The sequence below is a fragment of the Gasterosteus aculeatus genome, chromosome 7 (genome assembly GCF_964276395.1).
Source record: "Gasterosteus aculeatus chromosome 7, fGasAcu3.hap1.1, whole genome shotgun sequence".
In the NCBI taxonomy this organism is placed as follows: Eukaryota; Metazoa; Chordata; class Actinopteri; order Perciformes; family Gasterosteidae; genus Gasterosteus; species Gasterosteus aculeatus.
In genome coordinates, this window is record NC_135694.1 from 28,753,866 (window position 1) to 28,768,805 (window position 14,940).

The 14,940-nt window shown below is 46.5% G+C and overlaps 2 protein-coding genes across 2 annotated transcripts; both read left to right on the forward strand.

Annotated features, from left to right (window-relative positions):
- Positions 1–1,839: 1,839 nt before the first annotated feature.
- On the forward strand, positions 1,840–9,037 carry LOC120821627 (uncharacterized). The gene is made up of 12 exons (XM_040180442.2): positions 1,840–2,840; positions 5,295–5,352; positions 5,427–5,528; positions 5,813–5,950; positions 6,035–6,178; positions 6,318–6,467; positions 6,600–6,662; positions 6,801–6,858; positions 6,964–7,089; positions 7,172–7,286; positions 7,574–7,725; positions 7,920–9,037. The coding sequence occupies exons 1-12, from the start codon at positions 2,355–2,357 to the stop codon at positions 8,044–8,046; spliced, it is 1,719 nt and encodes a 572-aa protein (XP_040036376.2). The 5' UTR covers positions 1,840–2,354; the 3' UTR covers positions 8,047–9,037.
- A 149-nt stretch (positions 9,038–9,186) lies between these two features.
- LOC120821629 (adapter molecule crk) lies at positions 9,187–14,920 on the forward strand. The gene is made up of 3 exons (XM_040180443.2): positions 9,187–10,033; positions 11,135–11,724; positions 13,095–14,920. The coding sequence occupies exons 1-3, from the start codon at positions 9,814–9,816 to the stop codon at positions 13,227–13,229; spliced, it is 945 nt and encodes a 314-aa protein (XP_040036377.2). The 5' UTR covers positions 9,187–9,813; the 3' UTR covers positions 13,230–14,920.
- The last annotated feature ends 20 nt before the right edge of the window (positions 14,921–14,940 follow it).

Consider the following 14,940-nt stretch of genomic DNA (forward strand, 5'->3'; position numbering starts at 1 on the left):
TTTACTGCTCGGACGAGAATAGAACTTCTGATCAAAAGGCCTTTTCAGCTGTTTATATGCTTATCTATACTTTCAAATTAGCAAATCCTATAATGCTGTTTTTCTAAATGCAAATTCATTATTTTAAAGGATTAATATATTATGAATAGGTTTGCTGGGTTTCTGTTTGAAACCTTTCATCTGTCATTTTAGTGGATATGTGTGTCTGACTTACATCTTTAACACCTTCTGCGCAACGTTATCTTTGGATATCATTTCATACATATATATCAGACTCAATGCATCTGTCTTCATTGATTTATCTTTTTGTTGTTTGTTTTGGCAGCGTGACCTTTTTATCGAGGAGATTTCTGAAAAATAGACTGGATTGTTTTTACAAAATAGCTTAAAACTATTGATGTGAGAGCGGAGTCATGTACTGTAGCTGGAAATTGTAAATTCAGAGCACCCCTTTAAAATTCAATAAATTGATTTGATAGACTGTTTTGAACAAGCCTCTGTTTTGTTTCCATTCTAACCTGCTTTTTTTACACGCCATTGTCATCATCTTTATTTTAAAGACACTGAACACACTAAAGTATTTAGCCTCACATCGTGTTCACAGTATTCTGGTCTGCACGGGGCATAATGAGTCTCATCTGTTTCATTTAACACGGAAGCTGACCTGTGAGTTGCTAGAAAGAGTAAAAGTGGCTATAACCAACATTTTTTTTTTTACATCAAAGGACGTGGAAGTGGTCGCTCCTCCCCAGGAACCCGCAGCCCCTTGGAGCTGTGCAGCGATATACAATAAAATACAATACATGTGGGGTTACGAGGTGTCAAGATGTGTATTTCCAAAGAAACGGATTAGAGGTTAAAATCCAGATGGCCGACATGAATGAATTTTAGGATCATTTGCAGCAAGTAACGACGGCAGACCACAGTCATCATTTGTGTCTGCTTGAATAAAGATTATCAACATCTTTCCCTTTCATGCTTTGCGCTCCTTCTTTCTTTGTGCAGCGTGTCCGGTGTGCATGGTCACGGGTCGCGGAGCTGTAATGGGAAGTGGAGGCCACCCAGAGGCACTGCTGGCTCAAGCTGAGCCGGTTCAACGCTTATCACAACTCACGGCTAAAGTTTAAACTTGTTTTTTAAAATCACTTTCTGATTTATCTAAAAGCAACGTCAAAGGAATCAGCATAATGTGATGTTTTCTTAATGAGCCTCTATATCGAAATTAAGTATAATGCTTAAGGTGCTCTTTCACTTTGTTACTAGTTTATTACATTCATGAATATTATTATGCAATATGAAAAGAAAGAAAGAAAGGAGTGCTTAAATGTGGGAAATAGCCTATTGTCAGGTATTGTGATAGAAACTACAAATAAAGCGCAACGCTCTGCAAGTACCATGAAATGATTGAAACACAAGGAAACGACAACATTAGACATCTTGGTGTTAAACAGACAGCTGCAATGTTTGTTTTAGATTCAAAGGGGACATTTCGATGCATGTTTCTTGAGCTTGAGTTTGAAAATTTGAAAAAATTATTCTCATGCAAATTTTGCAGGGATCATCCAGAGGGTGGTGGACACAAAAATTGTTGGGATGCAGTCAAATTAAAGCTGTCATTTGTCTTTAATCTAATTGTATTATATTTTGTCCCTCTTTACCGGTTTGATCTTCCTCTAGTTTAAGTCAGTGTCACAATAATAGTGATCGCCTTTAAATTGACCCGTAGGCAACTCAAGTCACTCCATCTAGTAACAATTAACCTGCAGCAAAGACAAAAACTTTTACATTTTTTTTAAATCCTGGCTCCTCCCCCCCATTTGATTGTTTCCAGCCCCCTTCATGTCCAAAAATACAAAGGCCAACGTGTTGACCCCAGGCTCCAACATAGCTCAGAAAGCTCCCTGTGCCGAGGCAGCGGGGGGAAAAGCATCCAGCAAACACGTAGCGGTTCCACCGGTCGTCGGACACTTCAACCGGATCCCTCCGAAAGGTTAGTTTGATCATTCCTGGGCTCCTGCGTGCACCGAGAACCCGATCTGCCAGCGACGTCCCTGATCTCTTTTCCAAAGATGACATTGTGCGTGAGTTTTCCAGCGACTTATAAATAACACCTGCTTCGCCCAGATGAGAGGAGAGGGTGAGAGCCGGCGCACACTGAGAGAAGTCCTCCATGGAGCTTGATGGGACTTTAATGAGTGAGAAAGATTTCCATGGAACACAGCTGATTGAATTTTGAGGACGTGAATCGTAGAAGAAGATACTGTAAAAAGACTGAAGGTTGGGTTTCTGAGCTCTGCACCAAACACCCCATTACTCATCCGACCTCAGGGGTGGTGAGGGTCACTGAAGAAGCCATGGAAGAAGCCACGCAGGGCGTTCAGGAGGTGCCGGTCGGCGAGGCTCTGCTTGAGTTCAGGGCCACTTTGCAGGCAGCCGTGAAGGAGGTGCACGTGGACGTAAGTGCCTTCAAGCAGCGCATAGAGCGGAGGATCGAGGAGCAGTGCTTCTCCAACGGACCCTTGGCCGAGGCGGTGAGCAGGCTGCAGGAGGAGAACCTGCAGCTCAGGTCCGAGCTGGAGGCCCTCAGCCGCATAGTGGAGCGTCTCGCCGGGTCACGGGGGGACGGGAGTCCCGCCGACGCGAAGGCGGGGAAGACGGAGGACGGTGTCGGGAACGGGAAACCGGCAGGAGAGCAGAGGGGACCGGTTCGCTCTGGAGGGTCAGAGAGTCAGTCCATGTCCACGCACCCATCGAGCCAGGCGGCGGCGGCGGCTGCTGCTGCTCCCAGCAGCACCCCAGCGCCTCCTCCATGGAGAGCAAAGAGACAAGCAGAAATGAATGTGAGTACGTTTTCATGAGATAATACAATTTACAGAGTGCAATGACTATCGGATGATCCGGAGGTGTAGCCTGGTCACCGAGTGAAGGACAACACGCACTCGGATTGGGTGGTTGATTCGGGTAAAGGTAGGACATTGAATTACGAAAGTTTGGATGAGAGACCTTTTGAGTTTGAGGGCCAATCAGATGGGAGATTCTAAAACCACAAAACGTATGACAACGGCCCTCTGTGACTGTGTCCAACCTCCTTTCCCAGGTCGAGGGTGCTCGTCAAAACTTCTCTAAGTTTCGCTTTTGTCAGGTACAATTCCTCACATTCTGCCACAAGAGATCCCCCCAAGCAACTGTGTCCCATGTGTGTCAAAAAGCATTAACATTGAATATTCATATCATTACCCAACGAGGGTTGTAAATTTGCATTGGCCCAAGGAACAACCCCATCACCACACCCCAATGCTGCCACCCCTCCCTCCAACTCTTGCGCTCATGAGCTGCTTCTATAACAGCAGGTCTTCCAAAGGGCATGTGTATTTTGGGGGCTTTGCTTTGGGACTCAGCTGCAGCTCTTTGCAGCCCATATCTACTTGGGCAGTGAAGGCCTGAGAATGTGGGGAGGGAAGTCGTATCCTCCCAAACCACCTGCTGCCAGCCCAGCTTGTAGTACTCGCTCGCCATTCAAGCCCACCAGTCTCCAACCTCCCGATGGAAAGTCGACTTGCGTCTGCGTCCCCTTCAGTCCCACCCGGAGCCCACACCCTGAGACAGAAACGCACACCCGGCCAGCATTCCTCTCCGCTGAAATCACCAGGTCTTCTCCAACCCCCCCCCCCACTGCGTACCACAGTTCAACCCCCCTCGCACCAATATAGCCTTCTAATCACTTAACACTCTAATTTGACTTCCTGTTCACACGCTCTTCTTTGGACTCTTCTTCTTTAGTCTTTGGAGAAGGATCTGGCTCTTTAGCTGATGACTGCTCCCCTGTGTTGTTCTTTTTCCTGCCTGCCGTTGGATGCTGGACTGGTAGAGTGAGTTTCAAAGTCGGGTTTATCAGCTGTTCAGAGGACAACCGGTGAGATCGAATCGAGTGGGAAGGTTGTGAACCGTAGACTACAACTAAAACAACGAACTCAGCGGTGCGAAAAACAGCAGCAAACATCTCTGACAAACGAGCAAGTTTAATCCATCTTTAATACAATTATAAGAGGTACCACGTGTGGTTACTTGATTGTCTTCTTTTTTTGTTTTACTGCACTCTTCCGGGGTCATTCATAAATGGGAATGCAAAGAAGAAAACAAATACTCAGCCTGGTGCGTTCGTCAGAATCCTACCAAGGAAGAATTGCACGTTTCCAAGAAACAGCCGAAATGATACAGAGATAAACCCGGCCGGGGGCTGAGAGGACTTATTGGGCCAAACGGAGTCACACCGTGATATCCCACAGGAGCTATTGTGATAACCGGGGATCGCTGAGGTGCTAATCCTCCTCTGGACGCCCAGCTGACACGGCTCCATTGTCTGGCTGCAGAGAAAGAGGCAGAGGGGTTGAGGAAGGGGCAAATAGAGGCCCAGCCTCTGATGCCCTGGAACGTCCCGGGGCCCGGAGCCTCCGTTTGGGGCTATTTCGGGACGTAAGAAGAGTGCAGCGGAAACTCTTGCAAAGGGACTGATTGCAGAATACTAAAATAGCGTCTCAGCGGGAACATGCGTTTGTTGGCCTCAGCTGTCATTTGAGGAGAAGCTTTCAGCAGTTAACAGCTGAAGAACCCACGTTAGATTTAGAGAAGTGAGCAGACACACACACACACACACACACACACACACACGCACAGACGCATTTACCACCGAGGATAAAGGCCTCCAAATTAAATTTAGCTCCGCAGCAGTCTGAGAGACTGAGAGAATCTTCTTTGTTTGTTTGCCGTGAGCGATGCGGTGAGTGATGTTGCTACGACAAACGTATAAATAGACACAGGCACAGATAGTGTCGTGTGTTGCGTAAGTCCTGAGATAATGGATGGAAATATGATCCTGTGTTCAATTCATCATTTGCGTTTGTTGTGTTTAACCAGTGTTTTTTTAAAGGAAATAACAGAGTTTTCGCTTATAATATTATCCCAACATCCCCTCCCACCTGCAGCAGCCGCAGCCGCTATTATTATAGCACTTAAATGAATTACACAACTATAAGTGCACAATACAGCATTCATCCCATTACACTAGACACGTGTTGTTTTCACAGGAAAGTTGAACTGGCACCAGTTCAGAACCAGCAGGAAACATCCTCCCATGACTCTATGATGTGGCTCTATCTGACTATTATTCAAATGACTAAGATGGTACCGTGTCAGGAACACATTAAAAGCACATAGCACGTTTGGATCCCTGCAAGGACACCAACAATAATAATAATAGAATCGCATGTTTTGTACGACTTGTCTTTACTGAACAGGGCGGTGCAAAAGGAGAGAAACATATTGCCACAGCTGCACTAGCGAATGGAAACACAGGTAGGTGGACGATTTGAGTAGTTTTTAACCCCCGCAGGCCGGCAAGTCTCACCTTTGTTGTTTGTCTGCCTCAGAAATCTCCCATCAGCCTCCGACCGCCATCACAAAACCGAGCACCGAGTCCTGTGCTGAGGCCGACCCCCCTGAGTACAGCGTGGAAATCCCCAACGTGTCTGGTCAGCGGGTTCTTTTACACGCTTCACAAGTGAATTGTATGTTGTTGTTTTGTGTGCTAGACGGGTTCACCAAAGTGATTTTTACGCCAGAGCTTCTGGGCTTGTCTGCAATACGAAACATGAACTACTGGCCTGATTTTCATGAAACTTTGCCCAATGGAGAACCCATTAAATTTGGTCCGAAGTGGATGCACCAATTATTTGGCGGAGGTCCGAGCTCTTCTGTTTGAGGAACGCGTGCGATTGAATGACGATTGCATTGGATTGATCTTCTTCCCTCCCAGACCAGGAAGAATCAGGCCTTCAGTCCAGACGCCACCATCCCCTCTCTGCGATGCTGAAACCCAATTGTGATGCTCCGGCTGTCCCACAGTCTCCTGCCTCAGCACCCAAAGCCACACAGGAGTCTCACGCTGAACGTGGTGAGAGGGAAATCTCCTTCTGTTTGGTTAGAATAACCACGGCCATTCCTTTTGAATCGCAAGTATTCAGATTATCTTTCCTAGACGCTGATGAACTAAAGCCCCATCTTCCTGTCACCGCCACGAAGACCAAACCCAGTCCAGAGGGTCTGGTCGCTACCAAACCTACCCAGCGTCCGGCATTTGAGCCTAAAGCGGCCAGTCACTCTACACTAGAGACTCCAGCAGGTGCAGCAGTGGGAATGTGTTTTGTTTGACGTCACTACAGACTATTATGGGGCCTGATGGAGATGTCTCTTCCACTGTGATCCATCCAACAAGGACCACCCTCAATTATTATGGTTGTTCAAGTGCATTTTCTCTTTAGAGATCAGTGAAGCCAGACCTTGTTTGCCGCTTTCGGCCGCGAGCAAACCCAACACAGAGTCTGCATCGCCCGATACAACGGGGCCGACCTCGAGTCTTTCAGCACCACAAGAGCCGATGGTCAAACCGGGGGAATATCCCTTTAAGCGAGGTGAGTTAAACCAGCGGTACGAGGATCTGTCTCAGGGAGTTGCTTGTTTTCAGTATTCCTATTTTTTAAGATTTGTCAAAATTCTCCACTTTTAACATCTGTTGTTGTTTTTGTGTCGCCCCATCTATTCAGTGCCAGTTCTCAAGACGCCCAGTCCCAGTCTGAAGAGAAGTGTGAGCTTTCCTCAGCCTGCAGGTAAGACAAAGTCCCGTCATCCAGTTTGTTTGTAGTAAGTATTACAACTATTTTGTTTTCCTGTGTTCGTGTGCGGTTGTGCGTTGTTTCGGACTCGTGCCATCCCCCTTTTTTCACCATGACGTTCTGTTTCAACAGAAAAACTACTTCCCTCCAAATCAATCCTAAAATCTGGTTTCTCACCAAGTTTGGACAAGTAAGCGAGTCGCGTTTTTTAGCCAGAGGGGTGCAGCGTTTCGTGAATGTGCCGCGTGTTCAAGTTGAAATGTGATGGCGTCTGCTCTCCACTGCTCCTCCCAAGGAAGGTGACCAAGGGAGGGGGGTTTGAGTTCAAACAGGACGTGATGAAGTCCCAAACGCTTCCGCGCTCCAACGGGGCTCAGGCCAAGAGGGCCCTGTTTGAGAGGATGAACTCCGAGCCTGTCAAGTAAGAGACTTTAGAATACTTCCAACATCACCCCTGATTCACAGCGGTGACGCGCCGTCTTGTTTGCATTTCTGTTGAGTAGACCGAAGGATTCCAAACCTAAACTGAAGCGCTCTCAGAGTTTTGGAGTTTCCAGCGCCAGCAGTATAAAACAGATTCTGCTGGAGTGGTGCCGCTCAAAAACCATCGGCTATCAGGTAGGACTCCGAGGGCGATACTCAGAGCGGCAAACATGCATTTGCTCCCTAAATGTACGCGAACGTGTCACAAGAAATTCTACAGGCGATCCACTTTTTTGTCACATGATCCTCGTCGCAAGATTGTAATTGTCAGAATATAAGACAAAACATGCCAGGGCACAAAATGATGTGAAATCAGCCTCATGACACAAGGGTTTTATAAGGAAATACGCTTCAAGTGTGACTCACAAACTGGATGGAAACGAAGGGTTTTTAATGTGAAGACGTTCCCGTCTTTCTTCCAGAACATAGACATCCAGAACTTCTCGTCCAGCTGGAGTGACGGGATGGCTTTCTGTGCTCTGGTTCACTCCTTCTTCCCTCTGGACTTTGATTACAACACGCTGGACCCCGCGAACCGAAAACACAACCTCCAGCTGGCCTTCACCACCGCAGAGTAAGCTGGCCGAGGGGCTTTGATTACAGGGAAGAAACGCCTCACTAAAGTTAGAGGTAGCCGATGGGGGATATTTTTAATATCTTTAAAAGAAGCCACAGTTCAGTTGACGGGTTGGACGAGATTTGAGCGATTGCAACTTTAAGTTGACCTTGTACTTGACACACACACACGTCTGTCCGTCTGCGTTTCAGGGAGCAGGCTGACTGTCTCCGTCTGATCGAGGTGGAGGACATGATGGTCATGGGGGACAAGCCCGACCCCATGTGTGTGTTTACGTACGTCCAGTCCCTCTACAACCACCTGAAGCCGTTTGAGTGACCGCGGATCAGAGCGGACGACCCGGTCCAGATGTTATGACACCTTGAGTGAGCACAACATTGGCCTCTTGCCAAGCCAAATTAAATAGAGGACCACTGTCAAATCACACAAACGTAGACGTTAATGTTTTATTCGGCCAAATCTGTTTGTACTGTACTTGTGCGTTCACCAGATTTCCCCTTTGCCTTTTGAATTTGCGGTTGACTGACACTGATCCTTAAAATATAGTTTCTTATAACATGCATTGTGACATGTGAGGTTTACAGGATGGATGATGGTTTATAACAATGCTGTAATTTAAGAAGGGAGGATTAACCCTCTTTTTAAAACTAGCTTGTGGTAGATCGCAGCTGCTCTTGACCAATCATTGTTTGGCAACATGAGCAATCTTTACAATACAAATAGTTGTGAAGAAAATGTGCGCAAAATAAAGAACATTCTCTCATAATTTTCATTTTTAGAGACAGTAGTTGGCATGAGACTAACAAAGACTGCAGGTAATTTTTGGTAGCACTTTCTATGATGCTATCTATTATTCAATACAGATAATGTTTGACATTCTGCTCATTGTGCTTGATTACAATGCTTTATAACAATAGTGCTTTTATAATGACATAAGGTCAATCATCATAAAAAATGAGGAGTTGGAGGAATTGGAGTAACTTATAATTTTATGAAACTGCATAAGAGCAGAGACAATAATAATTTTGTTCTTTTATATGAGGTTTTTGGCCAACATGGCCCATTCAATTTTTTATTTTATGTTTTCCAGTGTCAGTAATAACAGGTTAGTTGAACGAAGCTCCATGCTGTTTTACAATGTATGTTGCCATCTAGTGGTACAATGCACGTGGTGAAGATCGCCACAGAATGTTTTTTAAATGTATTTTAGTTAACACATTTTATTAATATTGACTGTCATTCCCCCATCCCTGCATTTGTAGTTGTATAATGTAATAAATTACCCCCTGATAAATATGACATAATGTTATTCCATGTTGACATCATTTCAGGTATGTTACTGTAACGTAATAATGGTCACATCGGTTGTAAAACTTGTATCTTGGTTCGTCTCACGTCACGACTGAATCCCTTGTTGGGGTGTGTGTTTGCTTAACAAAAAACTTGACTAGTCTCACAACATGTTTGCAACAAAAATCTTCAGAAAAGTTTGATCATGATGCGTTTAAGGCTTCAAATTAGTTGCATAATTTACAGAGAGGGATTCGTATGATTTCTTTAAGCAACCACGCACTTCTAAGTTTTTTTAAATATGTTTATTTAGTCTACTATGGGACTAAAACATGTGCAATAAACCATGTCATCGGTGTTAAGGGCAGTCATTTTAAAAGATGCGGAGACGTTGTATCGCGTCTACGTTTTTTCTTTTAAGGCACGTGAATGCAACGCTTCCCATTGACCAGGCATCCCTTCCGGTAGATGAGGTCAACTTTTCCCCAGATCCGCCATTTCAGTCCCGGAGTTTCTTGTTGCACATTAGTTTAGAATTCATTCTTCAGTCATCTCAACGTGTAAGCGTTCGAGTTTTGGGTTTCTGGGGTGCGAACAGAAAGCCCGTCCACTTTAAAACGCCTCGACTGTAATTCGACGTGGAAGTTTCAGAAAACTGCGCTTTGTTGTAGCGTTTTTTTTTGTTTTTTCTTGATTCTCACGGGAAACGTTAAGTCAACCAAAGTTTGTGTATGAGTCGCGGATAGGGAGAGGCGACGGGGAAAGGCCTCAAGCCTCGGACGAGATTCCACAGCCATGGCCGGCAATTTTGACGCCGAAGACCGCTCTAGCTGGTACTGGGGAAGGCTGAGCCGCCAGGAAGCCGTCTCCCTGCTCCAGGGGCAGCGGCACGGCGTTTTCCTGGTGAGAGACTCGATCACCAGCCCCGGCGACTACGTGCTGTCCGTCTCCGAGAACTCCAAAGTCTCCCATTATATAATCAACAGCGTCAGTAACAACCGGCAGTCTGGCTCAGGTAACGTTGAATTGTGGGTCGCCCGGCTGGGCGTCTGATCCGAATCCTGACCGATTTCTTTTGAGGACAAACGTTAGAATGTGTATTTTCCATCCACTAGTGAATAGCTTTGATTTTTAGCCCCATCGCGTGCGGCTCTCGAGCCACGCCAGACGCCCTTCGCCAGTTCTCCAGTTTAACTTGTACGTGCCCCTTTTTTTGTGTTTCCAGTGTTTTTGGATGATGCTAAAATAAACTCTGCATACATGTATTCGTATAATATTCGCTCCTGCGAACAAAAAGGAACACTTTTACATGTGGCTCAAGCTGCTCGATACCGCCCCCCGAAGTCTGTGTAGCACCGTGTAGCATTAGCTAACGGGCTAGCTTCTGTGGGTCCGAAGTGCTGAAACATTCGCCGGAAATTCTTTCATTCGTTAATTAACGTGACAACAAAAGTTGCACTACGATATAAAGTCACGTTACATCATAACCGAGTAACGACAAAGTGATAGAAATCGCGTCTGGCGTGTGTAAGGTTCAGTAACGGTTGGATGTCTAAATGGAGTTTGGTATTACTTTTCCGATTAGCCATCAAGCTAGCGATCGATTTATTTGTTATTTGCGACCGGGGAAGGAGGCGGTACGTTGTCTCCGTCTGGGCTGCACGGTCCGGATGGAACGGGGCAGGCCGGGCTGTCACCACCGGAGGGTGACTGTGTGTCTGACCCCGTCGTGGTGGTGCACGTACGTGGTGCACTACCGACACGTCTCCCGCTTCAATGGTGCCTCCTTATGGCTGCTGCGCAATTCCTTTCAGGGCTTCCATAATGTTGGGCCTTCTTGTTTGGTTTGTTGTTAAATCGGTCTCCCGCTATAATAAATCATCAATTTACAGCAAGAGTATCCATTTTTAATTAGATGGAAGCTTACTTTATGGTTTAAAAGTGGATCTAAGTACATTGGTAAGATTGATGATCCAATAATCTTCCCAAACACAGCGGCCTATTCGATAGTGTTTCATTTTGACGTGTAATTAATGTGCTGTGTACACCCAAAACTCAAAGCACGCCTGTACACAAACTAACCCCCCCCCTCCCCCCCACACTCTTCCTCTGCCAGGTTTGGCTCCCCCTCGGTTTCGGATCGGGGACCAGGAGTTCGAGGCGCTGCCAGCACTGCTGGAGTTTTATAAGATCCACTACCTGGACACCACCACACTCATTGAGCCCATAAACAAGGCCAAGCACACAGGCTTCATCAGCATCCCCTCTGGTGGTGCCCCGCCGCAGCCAGACGAGGCAGAGTTTGTCCGCGCGCTATTTGACTTCCCTGGTAACGACGAGGAGGACCTCCCCTTCCGCAGGGGGGACATCCTGCGGGTGCTGGAGAAGCCAGAAGACCAGTGGTGGAACGCAGCTAACCAGGAGGGCCGAGCCGGGATGATCCCGGTGCCCTACGTGGAGAAGTACCGGCCCTCTTCGCCCACCGCTGCCGGCCTGGGCCCCCCTCTTGTGGGGAGCGGACAAGGGGGTCCGGCGGGCGGCACAGACCCAACGGGGTCCCCTCAGCCCAACCCCGGGGACCCCGGCCAGTACGCTCAGCCTGTGGTCAACGCCCAGCTCCCTAACCTACAGAACGGGCCTGTCTATGCGCGAGCCATTCAGAAGAGGGTGCCCAACGCCTACGACAAGACGGCGCTCGCTCTGGAGGTAGCAATTCCACCCACCACTCATGTACTCCATGGCTTTCCTGCTATTCACTGTCGACTGCCTCCATCTCTTGTTTTTCCTCCATGTGCGCCTCAGCGGTGACTGTGCAGATTGTCCGGATAGTTATCGGCTCACTCAGGCGTGTGATGGTAACACAGTGTCTTCACAAATGCAAGTTGACGGCGCATGTGAAGACACTTGGCGGCGGCGATGGCACTGTAGTGAAAGACAGACGCAGATGCTTTTTTTTTTTTACAATGGGTTGGGGTCAACCCATGTGCACGTCTCTCTGTGGCCCATTGGGCCACTATGAGTGCTGCATTGTACATTCATCCCCACGGAAACAAGTGGCCTTGTTTTTAGTCTCCTGGGGAACAGATGAACCGTTTTTGGTTGGATTAGTATGGAAACGCAAACGCTAGTGGAGGTTAATGAGGAGAAGTTGAAATAATCCGGTATGTCGTGTGTGTGTGTGTGTGTGTGTGTCCCTGAGACCGTGATCTAAACTCACTGAGCGTCTCGCTGTCAACACGCGGATGGCCAATGAGACACGCTAGCCAGTAGCTGGTTATCGCTCTGATACAGGGCACCATGGTGGGGTCGCCTCACAACCTTTTTGCCTCACAGTGAGCTGTGCCTTTGTGAACTATAAGAGCTGCAGCAGGAGATTAAGAAGCTGAATTGAATCAAATGATCAATCTGATACGCGCACGGTGCCAACTTTTAACACAACTTTTAAAGTTCGCGGGCTGCTCATGTGAGAGTCACAGATGCCACGTGTGAGTTTCTGTGAGCTGGAGCGGACTCGAGGACGCTGGGTTTATGAACCTGCTGCTTTTAAAGCCGTCTACTGAAGCTTCCCCTCTGATTTGTTCAGCTGTTTAAATAGGTCTTGTGTTTATTGTGGTTTCTACGCGATACCAATTCTTCACTACATCCGTGTGGGGGGGGGAAAATGCAGTGAATTCTGATGATTCTGAAATTCTTCCGTCACAAAAACAGGCTGCCCTCCCCCGGACACGATGTCGGGCTGAACGTTTTAAATGTAACACATTTAAATTCAGTGTGATTATCTCCACTAAAATGCAAGGACTTCTGTCGGGCTTTTTGAAACGTTTCTACAAGAAATAAGTAATTGGTCGAGTAGCGTCTTTTCCTTCATCAATCTTACTTGTGTGTGTCGCTCCGCAGCTGTACACATGAAGATGGGTCAGTCAATTTTAAGTCAATGCGGTTTATTCTGCGGGGGGACAGACGTCTGACCCGCATATTGATGTTCGACGTGCATGAATCGATCCTACCAGTCAGTGTCAGAGAGAGGAAGTGTGTGTGTGTGTGTGTATTTATATGTATTCTTTGTCATCTTGCAGGTGGGCGACAGGGTAAAAGTGACCAAGATCAACGTGAACGGCCAGTGGGAGGGTGAGTGCAAAGGCAAACAGGGCCACTTTCCCTTCACCCACGTTCGACTGCTGGAACTAAACCATCCGGACGACGAGAGCTGAGAGCCCCCCCCCCCCCCTCACCTCCAGCACGTCTCCTTCTCTTTTGGTCCTCACGTGACGCTCTGAAAGAAAAGGATTTATACAAGCACACAATATATGAACCTATGAGCTCAAGCGTTACCACGGCAACACGAGACGGGCCTGCTGTCATTTTGAAGAGTTTACACTACGGTCAGACTGATACCGGTTCGCCTGGATGAGGTTTTTTTCTCTCTGCTTAAATATTCTTCTGGAACTCTCAATTAAACGTGGCTTGCATTAAGATGGATGGCAGCATTTATTGGTTTAGTATTTATTCATGCTACATTTATAGAGATGCAGTCGTGTGATGTCTGAACCAGATGAGAATGTTGATTACCGGTTTCATCTCAGCGTAGTCGCCACAACAGCAGTTTTATTAGACGCATGTAGTAAGTAGACCCTTTTTAGAGTTTTAGACACCTGACCTCTGTAAAGAATGGCTGAAGATTAGGATTTATGTCCCACTATATGTATTTTAGCAATTCAATAAAAAATTCCATAAAACGTAACGACGAAACAACCCTCCCTGCTTAATGATACACCAAAAGACTCTTTTTCGATTACGACTTCCCACGGTCCAGTTGCAGTCATTACCTATAATCCAGACCTGCCGTTGGGTATCGATTTCTCCTCGTTGGTCCATGAAGCGCTGATGATGCAGACACCAGAACCGGCCAATCAATGAGTTCCCTGTCAGTCCACCGCGCTTCATGCTGGCGGTCTTTGTGCTTGTCCCAGTTAGTGTGGGGGAGTCTTGTCTTGATAGGAGCTGCTAGCCTGAAAATATTAATCCTTTTTTTTTTTGTGAATAAAAGACTAAATGTCAGTTTTTATCCAAAACGGGCAGCATTTGGTGGCAGTAACCGGTATCAGTTGAACCGTAGTTTACACACCTCCAATCCAGTATTTAAGTCAACACACACACACACATACCAGAGTCGACCCACTCCTCCCCTCGTGTGTTAGCCGCTGCGTTTGATTCACACAGCAGGGAATGATCGATTGCACATCGGAGACGAAACACTCGGCTCCTCTCTCTCAGAATCATGACTCGTGAGTTTCTGTGGGGCCAGACTGTGAAACGAGCAAAGACTTTTCCTAGAGACTCGGTCTTGTGGAGAAGACTCCTCCACGAACGTATTAAATCCCACGCTACACACAAAGTCCTTCCTTTTTTTTTTTGTACCAAAAGTGGAAAATATTATGAAATGATTGACTCTATATAAATATATATTTAACCTTACATGCTAAATACTGTCTTTTTTTATTTTAATTGTTTTTCTTTGTTACCAGCAAGACACTTATTTGATGTTCCTCTTTTGAAACACTATTCAGCGCCGACATTGAAACAAAATAAGCGCCCTCCCCAGGGGGTTGGCGAGATCCACTGATGGCGTTTTAAAAGATCAGAGGAGAAAGTTGAGGGATTTTATTTTCATCTTTTAACGGGGTTTTGGGGATGTTGAGATAAAACCCACCGTAAAATACTAAAATCCTCTAGCATTGTCATGTATAACCTGTGAAACAAACCTGCCACACTGTCTTTTATTTGGGCCAGGGTTCACACGTTACCTGTTTCTCATCAGTCACATGCTATTATTACAAACTGCTTTTTTATTTTTTGTTATTGAACATGTCCGTATGAAAATAAACCATGAAATGGGCCAAGACTTCTTTCCTCAGTGAAATC